This window comes from Myxine glutinosa, chromosome 7 (genome assembly GCF_964187855.1).
Source record: "Myxine glutinosa chromosome 7, kmMyxGlut1.1, whole genome shotgun sequence".
Classification (NCBI taxonomy): Eukaryota; Metazoa; Chordata; class Myxini; order Myxiniformes; family Myxinidae; genus Myxine; species Myxine glutinosa.
The window spans coordinates 61,090,602-61,109,686 of NC_136267.1; the positions used below are offsets into that span (position 1 = coordinate 61,090,602).

Sequence of the window (19,085 nt, forward strand, 5' to 3'; positions counted from 1 at the left end):
AGAAGGCTGGTCAACCAACGACTGGTTCAAGCAGGCGATCGTGCCAGGCGTCCCCTGAGAAAGCCACGTCTGACCAGACAACACCGCCAGCGCCGATTGCAGTGGGCCAGAGAGCACCGTCAATGGCAGCCAGGACACTGGAATCACGTGATCTTCAGTGATGAGTCTAGATTTCTGGTCTATCGTCAAGATGGCCGCGTCCGAGTGCGCAGACAAGTGCATGAAGCCTCCAACGAAGATTGTATAGTGCCAAGAGTCCAAGCTGGAGGTGGTGGGGTGACCGTTTGGGCTGCTTTTCATGCAGGGGGCAAAACTGACCTGGTTGTTCTGAATGGAAACCTGAACCAGTTCAAGCACAGGGCCATTCTGGAAGAAACATTGCTTCCATTTGTTCGTACAGCCTTTGGAGGAAACTTTGTCTTCCAAGATGACAATGCACGGCCTCATCGTGCTCGCATAATCCAACACTTTCTTGCTGACCGTGGTGTAGAGCATATGGAGTGGCCTGCCATGTCCCCGGATATGAATCCGATAGAGAATTTGTGGGCAGAATTAACGCATCAAATCGACAACATGGACCAGCAGCGTGCCTCTGTGAGTGAATTGCAGAAGGCTATTGTAACTGCATGGCAAGCGATTCCTGTCCAAACCTTGGCAAATCTCGTGAACAGCATGCCTCAACATGTACGTGCTCTCCTGAATGCTCGCGTGGGGTTACACGAAGTACTGAACTGTAATTTTACTGTCCGTAATCCCAGTCGTAATTTAACTTTTGTTAAAAAAATTTTTGGCTAATGTGCAAAATGAAGAGATACTTCTGGAAAACGCACAGAAGTTTAACACAGTACTGTCTGTGAATTGAGTTCGATATGAGTTCACATCACTTTCACGGATCAATTTATTAGCTTCGAAATGTCAAATGTGGTTTTTGTTTCTTTTAAAGGTCACATTAACAAAATCTAGAATAATTTCAACATAATTCCAATGAACTTTTGGTTCTAAGTCATCTTGAAAAGTAAGTTCACCCCCACAAAAAAAATATTCCATATTAAATGCCAAGTCTGTATATACGAGCTTGGTGAGGTGAGCACAGCGAGCCTCACCAAGCGTCGATACTGAGGAACGGGCTTATTTTAACTGAGGCTAATGACTGTACCTGAGTTGCTGTGTTGTCATGATTTTCACCAATCATAATACAAACAATTACTTTGCACAAATGTATTTGTTGTGTTTGTGATATTAGATTTTTATAGGCAATTTAGGTTGAAGATTTAGGTTGAATGTTTTTTTTTCAAGAAAGAACCCCTCTGCACATACATAGGGGAGGGGTAGGTGCAGACTGGAAGTTTGGGAAGATTACACCTCACGACCACGTAATTCAAAACACCTCACCACCAAGTAATTCAAAACCCTTCACCACCACGTAATTCAAAACACCTCACCACCACGTAATTCAAAATACCTCACCACCAAGTAATTTAAAACACCTCACACCAATAAAACACGTAATAAAAACACCTCACCACCACGAAATGAAAAACACCTCACCACCACGAAATTGAAAACACCTCACAGCCATCAAACACGTAATAAAAACACCTCACAGCCATAAAACACGTAATAAAAACACCTCACCACCACGAAATTAAAAACACCTCACAGCCATAAAACACGTAATAAAAACACCTCACAGCCATAAAACACATAATAAAAACACCTCACAGCCATAAAACACGTAATAAAAACACCTCACCACCACAAAAATAAAAACACCTCACAGCCATAAAACACGTAATAAAAACACCTCACCACCACAAAATTAAAAACACCTCACAGCCTTAAAACACGTAATAAAAACACCACAACCATAAAACACGTAATAAAAACACCTCACAGCCATAAAACACGTAATAAAAACACCTCACAGCCATAAAACACGTAATAAAAACACCTCACAGCCATAAAACACGTAATAAAAACACCTCAGCCACGAAATTAAAAACACACCACCACGTCATTTAAAAACACCTCACCACCAAGTAATTCAAAACACCACCACCACATAATTCAAAACACCTCATCAACTAATTCTAAACACCTCACCACCACATAATTAAAAACACCTCACCACCACGTAATTATAAATACCTCACCACCAATTAATTCAAAACACCTCACCACCATGTGATTTAAAAACACCTCACCACCACGTAATTATAAATACCTCACCACCAATTAATTCAAAACACCTCACCACCATGTGATTTAAAAACACCTCACCACCACGTCATTTAAAAACACCTCACCACCACATAATTCAAAATACCTCACCACCACGTGATTCAAAACCACCACAACGTTATTAAAAACACTTCACAACCACGGAAACAAAAGTTTGAGGGAGTCGTTAAGTGAGAACACAGACACTGCCCAGATGTGTAGATATATAGATAAATGAGTGTACCCGAGTTGCCGTGGTTTAAACCAATCATAATTCAAACAATTATTATGCACAAATGTATTTGTAAAATACGTGATATCACATTTTATAAACAATTGAAGTTGGGAAAAAAAAAATTCCCCCCCAAAAAAAAAAGAAAGAAAGTTTTTCAAAAAAAATACCCTTAGGACATACCGACGGGAGAGATATGTGCATTCCAGAAGTTTGGTACGATTTCACAAAAGTTTGAGAAAGTAGTTCAGTGACAACACAACACAACACAGGACAGACGCTGCACAGATATATATATATATATATATATATATATATATATATATATATATATATATATATATATATATATATATATATATATATGTATGTATGTATGTGTGTATATATGTGTGTGTGTGCGTATATATATATATATATATATATATTTTTTTTTTTTTTTTTTTTTAATATATATATATATATATATATATATATATATATATATATATATATATATATATATATATATATAAACTTATATAAAGCAGTAAAGTATGTTTGTTTGTTTGTCCTCTTATAACTCAAGAACTACTCATCGCAGAACAAAACCAAAGGCATATTCGGAATCAGTACGTCTCAGAGCAACTACAGCACACCTTAAAATTTAAAAAACTTCGCGTTTTAAAATTATGACGTCGTCAGCACATTTCGGAACGTTAATTTTTCAACTTCATATTCGGAATCAGTTCATCCCAGAGAAACTTCGTAACGTTAATTTTTCAACTTCATCTGATTGACATCATGGGACCAACGGCATGTGACAGAGTGAAACATTTATTTGACGACAATGACGTCCGACTTCCGGGTTCGGAATGCGGGACCAATGCCATTTGACAGGGAATAAAAAATAAATGCGACATTCAATTGATGACAATGACTTCCGACTCGACTCCCCCCTCCCCCTCCACTCTACCCACTCTACCCACTCCCCCTCCACTCCCCCCCCCCCCTCCCCATCCCCCCTCTTCTCCCCTCTCATCCCTCCCCCCCTCCGTTACAACAACCGGTCCCTTACAAGCCAAGGAAAAGCCACCCAGAATAAGCCCCACAATCCACAGGGCCAAATAGGCGAAAGCCCCACAATCCACAGGGCCAAATAGGTGAAAGCCCCGCCCATGAGAGGCGGATAAATGAGGGGGTGTTCAAGAAAGGCCACGAGGCCACGCCCCTGAAGGACGTGATTGGACGAAGAACGTGGGTGGGCGAACTGGGAGGGAAACGGCCCAATTGGCTGACCTGGAGGAAGAAGAGAAGGTGGTCATCTTGCTGGTCAAACAAGAAGCTGGCAATTTTGTGTTCTCTGGTAGGACGTTTTGTGTGGCAAACACCAAGAGGCGGGTGATTGTTGGACTCACCAAGGAGCTGGAGGCTGCGGTGGGCTTCTTCAGACGGTAGAGGAACCTAAAGGAGGCCGTCTTGGATACTCGCCCCACGGCTCTGGACACCTTCGACGCGTGGGCCTTGTGTCGGCCGTCGCCATCTTGTGCGTTTTCTGTGCGGGCACCACCAAGCTTCACCATTGCCATTACAAAAGAACTCTGAGACCAGAGCTGAATGCCGACCGATGAGACAAAGCATTTTATTTCATTTACTTCTCCCTGTGTGTTCGTATTTGTGTCTGAGCGGAGGATCCTCAACGTAGGAGTTGCAATTAGTTTTACCTCAACATTCATTTTATCACCTTGCATTTATTTTCATTCAACCATCATTTGTTGCATTTCAGTGTCGTGTCGTTGTTTGTGAGGTTCGGATTAACCCCCGTGTGGCTTCGTTTAGGAAAGGACCTCGCCGCCTTCGGTCCCGCACGCACCGTAAAAGGAATTGCCATTAAATCGGTTGTGCACCTCGGGAGTAAAACTCTTCAGCTATCCGTCACCGGTGGTCTCAATCGCCGGCGACACGACAATATAATATGGATATGAAACTTGGAGAGCAGGAGGGAGATTTCAGAGGAGGAGCACCTCTCAAAATTAATGTTTCAGCCTTTAACCTCCTTGCACACTTAGGGGACAAGGCTACATTCAGGTAATCCGCCTCGTGCACCTTTGCTGGTAATCATCCTGGGACTTTTGTTCTGGTGCAATTTGAACCACAAACTATCATGACTCTAGTCTGTCAACACCTTTTTGAGATCACTTTCCCCATGCACATTACCACGAGGCCATACATCCTGCTGCTTTTCTGTGTTTCTGTTAATCCTTATATATTTGAGTGAGTTAATCTGCCTTTCTGACTTCTCTGCACTCATATTGATCAGGATTTTTCCCCTGCTTCTACAAGTTCCTAAATCACTCTTGAATGGCACTGGCTGGGGACAGCGAGTTGTTTGAGGAGACTCTACAACAACAACAAACAACAACAGGCATTTTAAGGCCATTTTCCCTGCCAGAGCGGGGGGTTAGCCTTGACAATTTAGTGTCATGTCATGACAGCTAGCCCCATGACAATCTTCTCCATTTTGCCCAATTTGCTACATCTCCCCCCTTGTTCTGTTGCTCGCATTTATTCTTCCATCACCTTTAGCCAAGTCTTTCTCTGTCTTCCACGTCCTCTACTTCCTTCTACATTCATTTCCATCACTCTTCTCAACCAGTCACTTTCATCTTTCCTCAACACAGGACCAAACCATCTCAACCTGTTTCTCTTCAAGGCATCCATCACAGGCTCTATTCCCATCATCTTTCGCAATTCATCATTTGTCTTCCTCTCTCTCAATGATACTCCGCACATCCACCAAACCATTCGCATTTCCACCCTTTCCAGCCTTCGTTGCTGCTCTACGTTCATTACCCATGTCTGGCTCCCATAAATCGTAACACTTCTCACACATGCAGCATACACCCTTCCCTTCAGCTTCAACGACACTCCCTCCTTATCGGAGGTTTGACCTTTATCAAACATTAGGTCTGGCCAACTAGTTCGTGAAAGACTTTGGCCAAGCTTCCCCTGACCAACCTCACAAGAACATGGGAATAATTGCCTATAAAGCAGAAGACATCCTGATTTTAAATAAAAAAAACTAAATGGAAAAGGCATGATTCCGTTTTCCAGAAAGAAAAAGAAAATAAAGGACAACACCTCCACTCTCTGAGAAACCAATGTTTTCATAGACACTCGTTGCACCTGGTGTAGCGGTTTCCTCCAAACTGTGGCACTTCCAAGTAAAACAAACAAACAAATATACTGTGAACATTATGAGGTAGGTTTGTGCCTCGGATTTATCAACAAATCCTCAGTTCTTTGATTTCTTTGCATCCATCCATGGTAGGTACACACAATAAAACCTTCACCTGATTCGTAAAATCAAACACGCATTTTGGTTTCATCAGGAAGAGCCAGCCAGTGGATGCCATTCCACATGTTAACAAAATCGAAGATCAATGGGTTTTGCAGTTTTGAGACAAATCTTATTGTAACAGTGATGATACTAACCATTGAACTTACAGTAACCCAGATGCTGGTGGTGGTATTGTTCCCACTTCCCCAAGACCAACAAAGAACTTCAGCAAGATCACTCACTTGTACATGGTCTTCCAAGAGATGTGCGCTCCCTCCTTTGGTTCGTCGCTGTGGACCCCGTGCTGGCCTGGGACGAAGATGTTTATCATGCACACAGTCACGACTCACTTTAAAACCATTGAACAGGAATGCACTCTTTCCTTTTTCGGATATTAAATTACACCATGCCGCAAGCTCAAAATTCGTGCTGCGAGCGGGCCTTCACTCAGTTTCCTCCTTTTGCACAAATTTCACCCTACGGCACAACCTCACGTTCGCTGCTTGTGGCACACATGCATATCTATAAGAAGGGTGTGCTTTCAGGTGCACAATATATATGTAAACCAGGTGCAGCAATTACTCGTGGAGCTGCTGCACATCGACAATGCCATAACAAAGCGGGTGAATAAACTGCAAACTGGTCTCTCTGTTCATGGGGGTTGAGGTGAAAAACAAAAGGATGATAGAGTCGGCAGAGAGTGGTTCTTATTGCATTCGTACAGCAAGGGCAATGTAGACTATACATTGCATGCAAATGATATTCCACCACCACCCACCCCGTCCCCACCAAAATGTCAAACAAGTCGACCGTACATAGACTTTCATCCACGGCTGCATGCTGTGCTAACAGCGTCCACTTCGACAGAACGAAGAGTGCGGATTACAATGCACAAAGCTTCTTAGAAAAGCAGCTCTCCCACTCGACCTGGTATCACACAGCTTACCCGCTGCCTAGCGACGACCAAAAAAAAGCAAGCCATCCTCCGCGATCAAAGACATCATTAAGACATCACCGTCGAGTGTGGGGTTGAGAGCGATATGTGCTGCGTGCTGGTTCTCATTAAATTACTCATTTGGCGGGTAAGAGCATCCATGCGCCACGATTGTTCATCCGTTTCCGGACAGGCCGCTTTCAGCAAAGGACGTGTACAGCAGATGCAGCATGACCTCTCGCACAATGAACAGCGCGACCTCAAATTTGCGACTTGTGGGGAAAACACGAGGCAGTGCCTTTCTGCAGCCTGTGAAGCCAGCACAAAACAGAAAGTACCCCGAAGGCTGCTTCAAAATTGCTGGCCAAAGCCTCTTTACAAGCTTAAAATGGGCAAGTATCTTTTTCGCGAGACGTGATTTACAGAGAGGGGACACACTTTTGACCACAACAAGCCCAACTTTAAGGCAACGTGCAATAAAGGAAAATGTTACTCCTGGAGGGATTGGGGGGGGGTGGGGGGGGGAGAGGAGGGGACAGGTGAGGTTGGGAGGCAGTTGAACGAACATGAAATAAAACCAAAACAAAGTGAAAAGGCCGGCAAAACTGAATTGAACAAGCTGGAGGCAAATCGGCCATGTCAACCAAACGTGTCTCACTGTATACAATGAACATCTAGACTCGATGTAGAACGCTGCACAAACATGTAAAAAAAAAAAAAAATACAGACATGACGTATGAAATATTGCAATGCTGATGACTTAAAATAACCAAATTAAAACGACACGCAAGGACAGCAGAAAAATAAAACAAAATAAAGCTCCCCCACCCACAAAAAGAAGTTCACTGCCTCGCGAGAACGCATGTGCACTTCTTCGGTAGCTAGATTTCTGCAAACGTGTTTACAGGCAGCGTTACCGCGTGTGAGCGAGCAGTCATCGACATGAGCAGCGTGCACAGCGTGCAGTCCTTGCTCACTTTCAGCTCACCAACAGGAAAGGGTTCTCAAAACAGTGCAGCGATGCCTCGGTAGGTTGGTGCTGTTGAGCGGGCGGTAGATCCTTCCCGTGAGACCATGAATATGATTCGTCGTCCGCTGAAGCCCCGCTTTTGGCCAAATTTCGACGAAACTCAACCGTGCCTCAAAAAAATAAAATAAAATAAAAAATACTGCCCTGCTATCCCTTTCCCTACCCCTCCCTATTCCTCTCAAATAACCCTTTCTGATCATACCTTTTCCCTTCCAGCCTCTTTGGCTAATCTCACAAAGGGTCAAGTTCAAAAGTCTTGTGGGAGTTTTGCTTGTTCCTCAGATCTCCAGGAACGAGACATAATCTGTTAGCCGTGCAAGTTGCTGCTCGCTGGGTATCAGAGGCATCGGCAAGGATTCTATGATTGTCAACAGGAAGGAGTGAGGGAGGGAAGATGGGAAAGCAATGAAAATGCAGTTATTCATTTTACTTATTGCAACTAACAAAAACTGTGTGTGTGTGTGTGTAGTGTAGTGTGTGTGTGTGTGTGTGTGTGTGTGTGTGTGTGTGTGTGTGTGTGTGTGTGTGTGTGTGTGTGTGTGTGTGTGTGTGTGTGTGTGTGTGTGTGTGTGTGTGTGTGTGCAACTAACAAAAAGTGTGTGTGTGTGTGTGTGTGTGCGCAACTAACAAAAACTGTGCAAACACAAAATAAACAACAAAAACACAAAATATCTACTTTTGTAGAAACACGTGATGAACTAATCAGTATGTGCCGATGAACAGGTTATTTAAAATACAGATAATTCAGTCATGAGTTTTGGCTTGGGCGGTTCTCGACATGTGAGAATAGACTCGGATTCTCACCTATTATCTCGATTCTGTTACCAATCGATTCCGGTTCCGTGTCTGTTGTATGTGTGTGTGTGTGTGTGTGTGTGTGTGTGTGTGTCTGTCGTGTGTGTGTGTGTGTCTGTTGTGTGTGTGTGTGTGTGTGTGTGTGTGTTGTGTGTGTGTGTCTGTCTGTCTGTCTGTCTGTCTGTCTGTCGTGTGTGTGTGTCTGTTGTGTCTGTCGTGTGTGTGTGTCTGTTGTGTGTCTGTTGTGTGTGTGTGTGTGTCTGTTGTGTGTGTGTGTGTGTGTCTGTTGTGTGTGTGTGTGTGTGTCTGTTGTGTGTGTGTGTGTCTGTTGTGTGTCTGTTGTGTGTCTGTGTGTCTGTGTGTCTGTGTGTCTGTGTGTCTGTGTGTGTGTGTGTGTGTGTGTGTGTGTGTGTGTGTGTGTGTGTGTGTGTGTGTGTGTGTGTGTGTCTAATTTAAGTCATCAATAGTGGAAGAATGGTGGGGAATTGATAGATTACAGAAAGGTGGGGCCATGAGAGAATTGGAACCACTACAGGCGGGCAATCAACTCGGGAGAATTTGGGATTGAAGATGTGATTTTGATCGTGGGAATTCAATTCAAACTGGTATTCGATTCTTCCGGCCAAGCCCACACGAGGCATTGGGAGTTTAGAGTTAGTGGGGTGGAGGAAAGAATACAGTCACAACTCTCTCCATTAATTGTACTGACCTACCCCCTCCTCCTACCTACCTACCTTCACTCCCCTCCACCTACGTACTTACATCCCACCAAATTAAAACGGTCCAAATCTCCCTCGCTCTCCGACCTACATCCCTCCCTCTCCGACCTACATCCCTCCCTCCACGACCTACATCCCTTTGCTACCATCCCATCCTCCCCTTCTCCCACACATATGGATAAAACTCCCAATCCAAATTAATCATCCAATATATTCTTTACATACATTGTGATCTCCAGTAAAACAAATTATTTGGACATGAAATGACAGTGTTATCCCCAGACAAGCCAATGGAGAATATATGTAAATTTCAAAGTCCATACACACTAAACTTTTACGGCACAGCCCATCGGGCAGAGCCGTCTAGAACAGCGTTTGTCCATCTGTATGTATGTATGTATGTATGTATGTATGTATGTATGTATGTATGTCCCCTCAAATGTATACCAATCAGAGCTGAGAATCTGGTCACATGACAAGGTGATGTGATTACGTCTGATGTCATTACGGCGGTGCTGCAGCTGAATCCACGCACCGCCATTTTCATTTATATGCCGTTCAGGCTGAACATATTGTTGCGGTTTTAGAACCCTCACTTTGTAAATAATAATTCTTGTAAATATCCCATCATTTTAAAGGTTAAAGGTTGCACCCTTAGTTAGTCCATATGCAACACATAGGCCACCATAGGAACTTTAGTTATTTCTTTATTATGTGTCAGATAAGGCCGTGTTCCCAATAGTTGAATCTGCGTTGTGTCAATTAAATAAGAATAGGCCCTTCCATTCATTTTGCAGCCGCTCTCTCCAAGCTACGCCATTATGCACCCCTACAGTCTGGGCTTGCCTCTCCCCAAATTGTCACGTGGTTTGATTAGCAGTGGTCGCTGCATTGAGCCTTCGTCGCCTTAGCGCTCGCTCCAAACGCCATTGACCATGCGGTCTCAGGCCGAGGAAAAAAGGGGGCGGGACACAAGAACAAGGTGTGGCCCTGTCAACTCGCCGTCAAGGGCGGAGCCGGTAAGCCCTTACCAGCCAACCAGGGGTGATGAAATACCATCACAGGCATAGCTCTATGAAGCGCGCATTGATCTTGAAGCGCGTAATATAAGCGCCAGCGCGAGCCTTTTTACAGAGTCGACGGGTTGGAGACGGCGATTGGTGGGGTCTGGCTGAGACGCGAAGCTGCGCAGAGCTCTTTGACAAACTGCTTCGGAAAGCCCTTGTTGAACTCGTGAGAAAGAGAGCGTTGCTTGATAAACGTATTACGTACGTAGCATCCCAGACCCTCGATATACAGACTTGGCATTTAATATGGAATTTTTTTTTTCTGGGGGTGAACTTACTTTTCAAGATGTCTTAGAACCAAAAGTTCATTGGAATTATGTTGAAATTATTCTAGATTTTGTTAATGTGACCTTTAAAAGAAACAAAAACCACACTTGACATTTCGAAACAAATAAATTGATGCTCGAAAGTGATGTAAACTGATATCGAACTCAATTCATGGACAGTACTGTGTTAAACTTCTGTACGTTTTCCAGAAGTATCTCTTTATTTTGCACATTAGCCAAAAATTTTTTTCACAAAAACAAAAGTTAAATTACGACTGGGATTACGGACAGTAAAATTACAGTTCAGTACTTCGTGTAACCCCCACGAGCATTCAGGAGAGCACGTACACATTGAGGCATGCTGTTCACAAGATTTGCCAAGGTTTGGACAGGAATTGCTTGCCATACAGTGACAATAACCTGCTGCAATTCACGCACAGAGGTCGGCTGCTGGTCCAAGTGGTCAATTTGACGCGTTAATTCTGCCCACAAGTTCTCTATCGGATTCATATCCGGGGACATGGCAGGCCACTCCATATGCTCTACACCACGGTCAGCAAGAAAGTGTTGGATCATGCGAGCACGATGAGGTCATGCATTGTCATCTTGGAAGACAAAGTTTCCTCGAAAGGCTGCACGAGCAAATGGAAGCAATGTTTCTTCCAGAATGGCCCTGTACTTGAACTGGTTCAGGTTTCCATTCAGAACAACCAGGTCAGTTTTTCCCCCTGCATGAAAAGCAGCCCAAACGGTCACCCTACCACCTCCAGCTTGGACTCTTGGCACTATACAATCTTTGTTGTAGGCTTCATGCACTTGTCTGCGCACTCGGACGCGGCCATCTTGACGATAGACCAGAAATCTAGACTCGTCACTGAAGATCACGCGATTCCAGTGTCCTGGCTGCCATTGACGGTGCTCTCTGGCCCACTGCATTCGGCGCTGGCGGTGTTGTCTGTTCAGGCATGGCTTTCTCAGGGGAAGCCTGGCACGATAGCCTGCTTGAACCAGTCATTGGTTGAATAGCCTTCTGGATACAGGCACATTTGCCAGTTGCTGCCACTCAGCCCCAAGCCGATTAGCTGACTTGGTACGGCCATTGCGGACTAACCGGTGCAGCTGGCGATCATCCCTCCTTGTGGTTCTGCGGGGACGTCCTGGCCTCGGTATTGGAGTAGGGACACCCCTCTGAGCATTTCGTTTCAGGATCTTTGACACCTGACCTTGAGCGATGCCATACTGCCGAGCAATAGCATGCCGTTTCATGCCGTAATTTCGTAAAGCCACCACTCCATGACAAATAGCATTGTCGAGTTGACGGACCATCTCCAGAGGAAGCGGCAATAACCTTTGGAGACGTGCAGCAGTTGTTTTACATTAATACAGAACGCAACAACCCTTGCATACCCGACTGTGAAGCCAATCATCAAATGCACCTGTCCGTACATTTTGCCATGCCACCTGTGACATAATCCTGTTGTTGACTTCTTGCTGCGACAGACAATCAGTGACATGGTTCTTTTAACAAATAAATCACCAAAGTGTAAAAGAAAAAGAAACTCACCAGATTGATATACTGAGTTAAGAAAGTAAACCCAAGTCAAGAAAAAAAAAATATTCCATATTAAATGCCAAATCTGTATGTAAGGTCTGCCCGCGGTCGGCGACACGCGAAGCTGCCTGCCATTCTTCGCCCGCGGAACCGAAGCCTGGACGGAGTCGACCTACCTGGAACCATCGACCTGGACCTCCCCCCCCCCTGCCAGCTACCATCCCGTGTGAGTGTGTCTGTTCGTCTGGGGTCGTTAAGTTAAGACTGTATAGGTAAGCCTGCCCTGTGTCCTGCTTTTTCTTCTTCTTTCTTGTACATTCCTTTCGTTTCCTCTTCTTTTTGCTTGTAAATAAATTCACCTTGTTATTTCTTGGTTTTTCCCTCATCCGATCGCCTCCGTCCTTTCTTTCCATTGAGTACCTGTGGCACGATTTCGGAACCGCTTAGAATCGGGTTTAGTCTCTTTGTTAATGGCTCGGATCGCGGATTGCTAACCGCTCGGCAATATTCCATCTTATCCGTGGTTCGAGCAGGGGTTATTTCCCTGCTCGCGGTCAGTGTTGGTAATTAGGTACTTGGGACCCAAATTGACCAATCACCCGACCGGGAGGAGCGTTGTAGCTTCCAGGACTCGGGACGGCCAGCTTAAAAGGACAAGGGGATTAACCCCCCTTGATAAGGGGAGAGCCGACCCCCGAATCCGTAACAATATTGTCGAACCTGTCATATATCACAATTGCAATGCTATACCTTTTTTTTTTATATTCAGCGTGAAACACGAACAAACCGATTGTTAAAATGACCATCAAATATCGAAAGTATCGGCGTTACGTCTCTTCCAACAATACGGTACATATAGGCTTTAGGCGTTATGACTCACCATCCACTTCGTACAAATTAAACCCACGTTTCTTAATACAGTGGCATCGTTTCAGAAGAATCGTTTTTGCAGTAATAATAATATTATAGTAAATATAAACATAACACTTTAATCCCAATGTCATGAATGGAAAGTTGATGGATTAAAGCGGTGTAACCGCAGAAGTAAGGAATTCACCTCGGTTTTTAAAAAATAATATAATTTCTGTAATAATAACGTAAGGTTATTATTATAGTAAATGTAATCGTAACACTAATCCCTTTGTAGTGACTGCAACGTTACTGGAGGTTAAATATATATCTTATATACATTAAAGTAGCTGAGGTTTTGTGTCCGACCGTCATGCTACGTCATTACGTATATGATGTCATTACGGCGTAAACACCCACTCACTTCGAGTTCGGCATGAAAGGTCATTCCTCTTTGGGGTATATAGATTACAGTCGATCTATGGTCGGGTCTCAAGAACATTGGGTGTGGGTTCATTTACCAAGTTTCTTGTGGAGAGATCGCCAAGTGATTAAAGCATTCGAGCAAGTACTACATTCAAAACCCTTAAGGAACGGCTGGCTTGGCAAGTGCTAGCTAGCTGCTTGGTAAATGAGCACACCTCCAACCCTTGTGGGGTACATAGATCCTCCAAATTTCTTTGTTTAATGTTATAAACAGCATTAGCGACTGTATAAAAAGCTAATCATGTGTGTTTGTGGTTTATCATATTTTATTAGCCCAGCTACGCCGCCGTTAGACTTTTGGTCTTGTTTTTATACTGAAATGTATTTCTAAAATGTGAAAATGGAATTACTGAAATTACCTTGAAACAACCATTTTATTGTTGTACCAGCAGCTCAAAATAAATAACACGAATTACCGCACTGTGGTCACAACCTGCGACAAAATCCACTAATGGGCCGATTGGGAAACGCGCATTTAATGCGCTATTAAAAGATTAACTCAACACATCTTATCCATGTCATCCTCCGCCACAGTTATATCAGAATGAGCTCATTCATCTCAGTCACGCATTGTTTTTAATCCCAATATGGGGCTGGTCAAAAATTACGCAACGCCATTTTTTATGGAGGTGGGTACTGTGCTTGCTGACGGGCTTGAATAAACCTTACTAATATTTTTTTCTGAAACTCATTTTATTTTTCGGGGCCCCTCACCATCAATAACACTCGACCCAAACAATGCCTGTGGAAATCTAACGCAACAAACTCAGGCAGTGTTTAATCAGCAGAGGCCTACAAGCCTGATGTCTTCGGCCCATGCTATTTGTTTTTAGGGAGGCGTACACCGTGTGTGCCGACAGGCTTAATTAGACCTTGCAAATAATTTTTATTTGACATTGATAAGATTTTTTTGGGGGTCCTTCATCATGAGTAACACTCAACCAAAACAAAGCCAACGGAAATCTGATGCAACAAACTCGGGCAGTGTATAATAGCAGAGACCTACAGACCTGATGTCTTACGCCCACCAGAAAACCAAGATGGCGGCCATAGAATATTTCTGGGTGCTATGGTGGGTGGAGTGGAGTGACAAATGTGGGTGGGGTGGGGTCTGGTAGCTGTCCACCCAATTGATGCACTTTTCAAAAATCGACCCCCAAAAAGAACGACAACAACAACAACCCTGAGAAGCTCTTGGAGACCTGCAACACGTTGCAGGTAAAAACAATACCTACAAGAATGTTCAACATTTGAAATCGACCAGTATTAAGGAAATAAGCGAAATATGGTGGAAGTCTGTTTTGTATGCGAATACACTGTCTATCCCCCATCAGCTGTTTCAATTGGATTGTGAAATTGATTTAAAAAGGTGGATGAGGGAGAAAGGCAGTACTCACCAGGCTTTTTGGGGATAACCATCCTGGTATTGGTATCAGCTTGCCAGCCATGCTCAGTGACCGCTGTTCGTAGAAAACAAAATAAAGTTTGGGATAAAAATGTTGTAAATCTGGATTCTGCCAAATGACCAAATCATGCCATACTTACTTTGTACCCATGAACACCAATTTCCTAGCAAGAAATTAGCTAGCAGTGGCCTAGCTTTAACATTAGCGTACATATTTTCCCCAACTAGATAAGTTAGGAAATAGTTCAATGCCAATATACCAGTTCACTGGTAATTCCCTGTTTGTCGTTAAAGGTGGCAAAAAGGGTTGGCGTCAGGAAGGGCATCCGGCCGTAAAACATTGCTTCAAAAAGGGGACCAAAAAAACAACAACAACCACGGTCCCCGAAAAAAGGCCAACCCCCGCTTTGCGGGGAAAAATGGCCTCTAAAGGTGGTTATTTTATTTTTCTATTTTATGGGACCAACATCATTTGAGGCTTGCTAGACTTGGAATTAAGGAAGAATACGACGTTGAATCAACACAAATCGCCCATTGCAAATATTTCTCATTCCACTGAAAAACTTGTACTTTATTATGTTACAATATGGTCAGATGTGTTGAGCACTCTCGCCTCAAAGCTGCCTAACCTGGGTTTCAATCTCGGCCCAGCTATAAACTGTCATCCTGGTGTCTCACCAGCACGAGGATTCACCAACATGTGGAATCCTTCGGATGAACGTGAAACTGGCGGCCCATCTGCTGGTTGATGGAGGTTAAAGATCCTCGGTGTCCTTAGCGAAGAGTAGGCAAACTATAACCGGCACCCTGAACAAATTACAAATTCCTGCCACAACCACTTAGATGAGTGTCAGGCTTGGCCAGCCGGTTCGGGAAAGACTTCGGCCAAAAACTTCCACTGGCCAACCCCACAATAATGTGGAATAATTGTGGCCTTTAAAAAAGAAGAAGATGGCCAGATATGTTGAGATTTTACTTTTAAAGAAAAAGGAAGGGAAATTGATTAATCAACAGAGAACTATTTCTTTCATCCCTTTGGTTTTGCATCATTTTTAATTCTGAAAACTAATCATTAGTATTGAAAGCTCGACTTACCATCGTCTCATCCTCCCTTGTACATTTATTGGAAACATTTGCTTTTAACACTGTATTCGGACACATGTCTTGCAAATGTTCCACATGGCCGGACGAGTGTAGCAGTAAGCACGTACCCTGCATTGCTTCTGTTCCAGGAAGGCCCAAAAAATCTGCCAAGTCTTCAATGCTGATGGACGTGTACGCTTGAGCAACCAATGATAACGCCCGTTTTTGCGTGGCTTCTACGATTACAGGAGGCATGAGGAAAATAAGCAGAGCATATTTCGAGAAGTTAACGTGCAAATCGGCATACTGGGAACACTCACACAAAGACTCAAAACACAAAAACCTGTTATCAGCAGAGCATATCTCAGCATAGCGAGATATCTTTGCTCGAAGCACAGCCATTGTGAACATCGGCTTGCCTCGGAGAGCGTGAAGGATGGGCTGAAGTGCATCAGACCATGTGTAGGACCCAACAGTGCTGTATACGCCAGGAAAATCGCGTTGACACATCCTCTGCCCAATGGACCACACAGCTCCCAATTCAGGGTTTCCCTGAAATTGGCACAACAAGAACATAAAGAAGCTAAAAACATTCTTTTATATGCAATTACTCAAAGTGTGTAATAAACAGATGGCCCTCGATTTTGTATTCCAAAATGTGTGTGCCATATGCAGCCATGAGGTGAACACGAATCTTGTGGACGAAGTACGCAGTTCGGAACAAACATTTGTTTACCCAAACAGTTGCCTCCGTGTATACAAGCATGTTAACTATTGGAGAGTTCAGTTCATTCATACACTAAATCTACATTTACATCTCACTGTCTGCTAACATGGACAAAGTTCTATCCACTCATCTCAAGGCAACTCTCTCTTTCTCATATGTGGCAATTTCAATTGTCATCATGCCAGCTGGCTGGGTGCGGGTACCTCTCACACCAGCCATGACACCTCCAAAAAGGAATTCTGTGACTCAATGGGACTGACACAATCTGTCAATTTCCCAACCTGGATCTCACCCTATGGTATTTATCACTTCTTGACTTGGTTATGACAAACGTCCCTGCAAATTTCTGCTGTTCTTCTTCTTCAATTGTTTCAGCTGATCATTTGCTTGTTAAAATAGACATCTCTCTGACTGTTCTCAGGGAGGCTCCTCAGCACTGACAAGTCTGGCATTTCACTCAAACCGACTGGCATGGTCTTCAATTCAAGCAGCCATCAAACATCCAGACTGGTCTCCCATCTCTACTGCCTCTGACATCACTCATCCTGGGAATTCTTCCAAAGTAAACTGCTCTCTCTCATGCACAGATTTATCCCATCTCGTCTTCAGTTGTCATACCCTTCCTCCCATCCACAGTACACTGAATCTTGTAGTGAGGCAGTTGCCCTGAAACAACGTGACTTCACCTCTTGGAAGACTAATCCAACTGAAGGCAATCTCAGTTCTTTCCACAAAGCTCGGTACAAGTGTGTGTCGGCCATCAGGAGAGCAAGGAAACAATATCTTTCTACTCTCGACTAAACTATTTGGTGGAAGTGTGGAGTATCGTTGAGAGAGAGGAAGCCAAATGATGAATTGCGAAAGATGATGGGAATAGAGCCTGTGATTGATGCTGTGAAGAGAAACAGGTTGAGATGGTTTGGTCATGTGTTGAGGAAGGATGAAAGTGACTGGTTGAGAAGAGTGATGGAAATGAATGCAGAAGGAAGTAGAGGACGGGGAAGACCGAGAGAGACTTGGCTAAAGATGGTGGAAGAAGAAATGCGGGCAAGGGGGTTAACAAGGGGAGATGCAGAAAATAGGGCAAAATGGAGAAGATTGTCATGGGGACCGCAAGGCTAACCCCCGCTCTAGCAGGGAAAATGGCATTAAAATGCATGTTGTTGTTGTTGTCTCAAGACTAAACTCTCAAACCTGCCTCCCTCCTCCAAATCCTGGTGGTGTCTGGTCAAATCTGTTTCTGGTGTTTCTTCCCCTTACATCCCCTCCCTCAAACGGCTGCACAGCTGACACTGCATGTGACAAAGCCAAATGCCTCAACTCTATGTTTGCTGCAAAATCTTGTGTCCCAAACCGATCGCTCTCTGTACCCACCTTACCCAGTCAAAACCACTGCTCCTCGACTCTGTGTCCTTCTCTCCCGACAAGGTGGAGAAGTTTCTGTCAAACCTTGACTCCGTTTCTGCAACTGGACCAGACGGCATCAGCCCACGGGTCCTAAAAACATGCTCTGCCGCTCTATCTCACCCTCTCTCTGTTCTCTTCACCCTCTTTTTACTCAAGGTCATCTACCATTTGCTTGGAAATCAGCCAGCATTAACGCTTTACACAAAAAAGGTGCAAAAACAGATCCTTGCAACTCCAGACCAATCAGCCTGCTCCCAATAATCAGCAAGGTAATGGAATCCATCATCGCTTCTGACAGTAAATCTTTCGTCTTCTCCAATGGCTTGATCTCTGATCATCAATTTGGATTCAGACCAGGCAAATCTACTCTGGACATGCTGCTTCTGCTGTCTCAACAATGGATGGAGGTCCTTAACACCAAACAGGAATTCAGAGCTATCTCCCTTGACATATTTCATGCCTTTAATACGGTCTGCCACCCCGCTCTGCTCAGCAAACTCTCCTCATATGGTATCCATGAAAATCTTCACACTTGGCTCACTTGACTTCCTCTCCTATCGTAGTCAACGTGTGGCTCCAAATGGAATTCTGTCATTTCCTCTTCCTGTCCAGGCTGGAGTTCCTCAAGGCAGTATTCTGGGCCCCATGCTTTTTCTGGTTATCATTAATGATCTCTCTGACTCTCTGGAAAATCGTCTCTATCTCTTTGATGATGACTCCACGATCTTCCGCTCCATATGTCAACCGTCAGATCAGCAGGCAGCAGCCTCTTCACTCTCTGCAGACCTGGATAACATCACAAACTGGTCAAACAAGTGGAACATGTCTTCCAATCCTGACAAATCTCACACTCACTATGTCTCTCCAAAAAGACTGTTTGGACAACCCTCACATCTACTTTCTGAACAATCCTCTTGAATAAGTTCTGTCACTGAAGCTTTTGGGTCTCACTATCTGCCATGATCTTTCCTGGGTAAACCAAATTTCCAAGTTG

At 44.0% G+C, this 19,085-nt stretch overlaps 1 protein-coding gene across 2 annotated transcripts in view; it reads right to left on the reverse strand.

Annotated features, from left to right (window-relative positions):
• Positions 1 to 4,162: 4,162 nt before the first annotated feature.
• The window catches only part of COPS8 (COP9 signalosome subunit 8), a 28,467-nt gene continuing 13,544 nt past the window's right edge, over positions 4,163 to 19,085 (reverse strand). For both annotated transcript variants that reach the window (XM_068122437.2, XM_068122436.2), the window contains 4 exons: positions 16,377 to 16,509; positions 16,086 to 16,193; positions 14,867 to 14,929; positions 4,163 to 8,093 (listed from right to left, as the gene is read on the reverse strand). In XM_068122437.2, the coding sequence (XP_067978538.1) occupies positions 8,014 to 8,093; positions 14,867 to 14,929; positions 16,086 to 16,193; positions 16,377 to 16,509 (384 nt within the window). In that variant the 3' untranslated portion in view covers positions 4,163 to 8,013. The remainder of the gene's footprint in view (positions 8,094 to 14,866; positions 14,930 to 16,085; positions 16,194 to 16,376; positions 16,510 to 19,085) is intronic.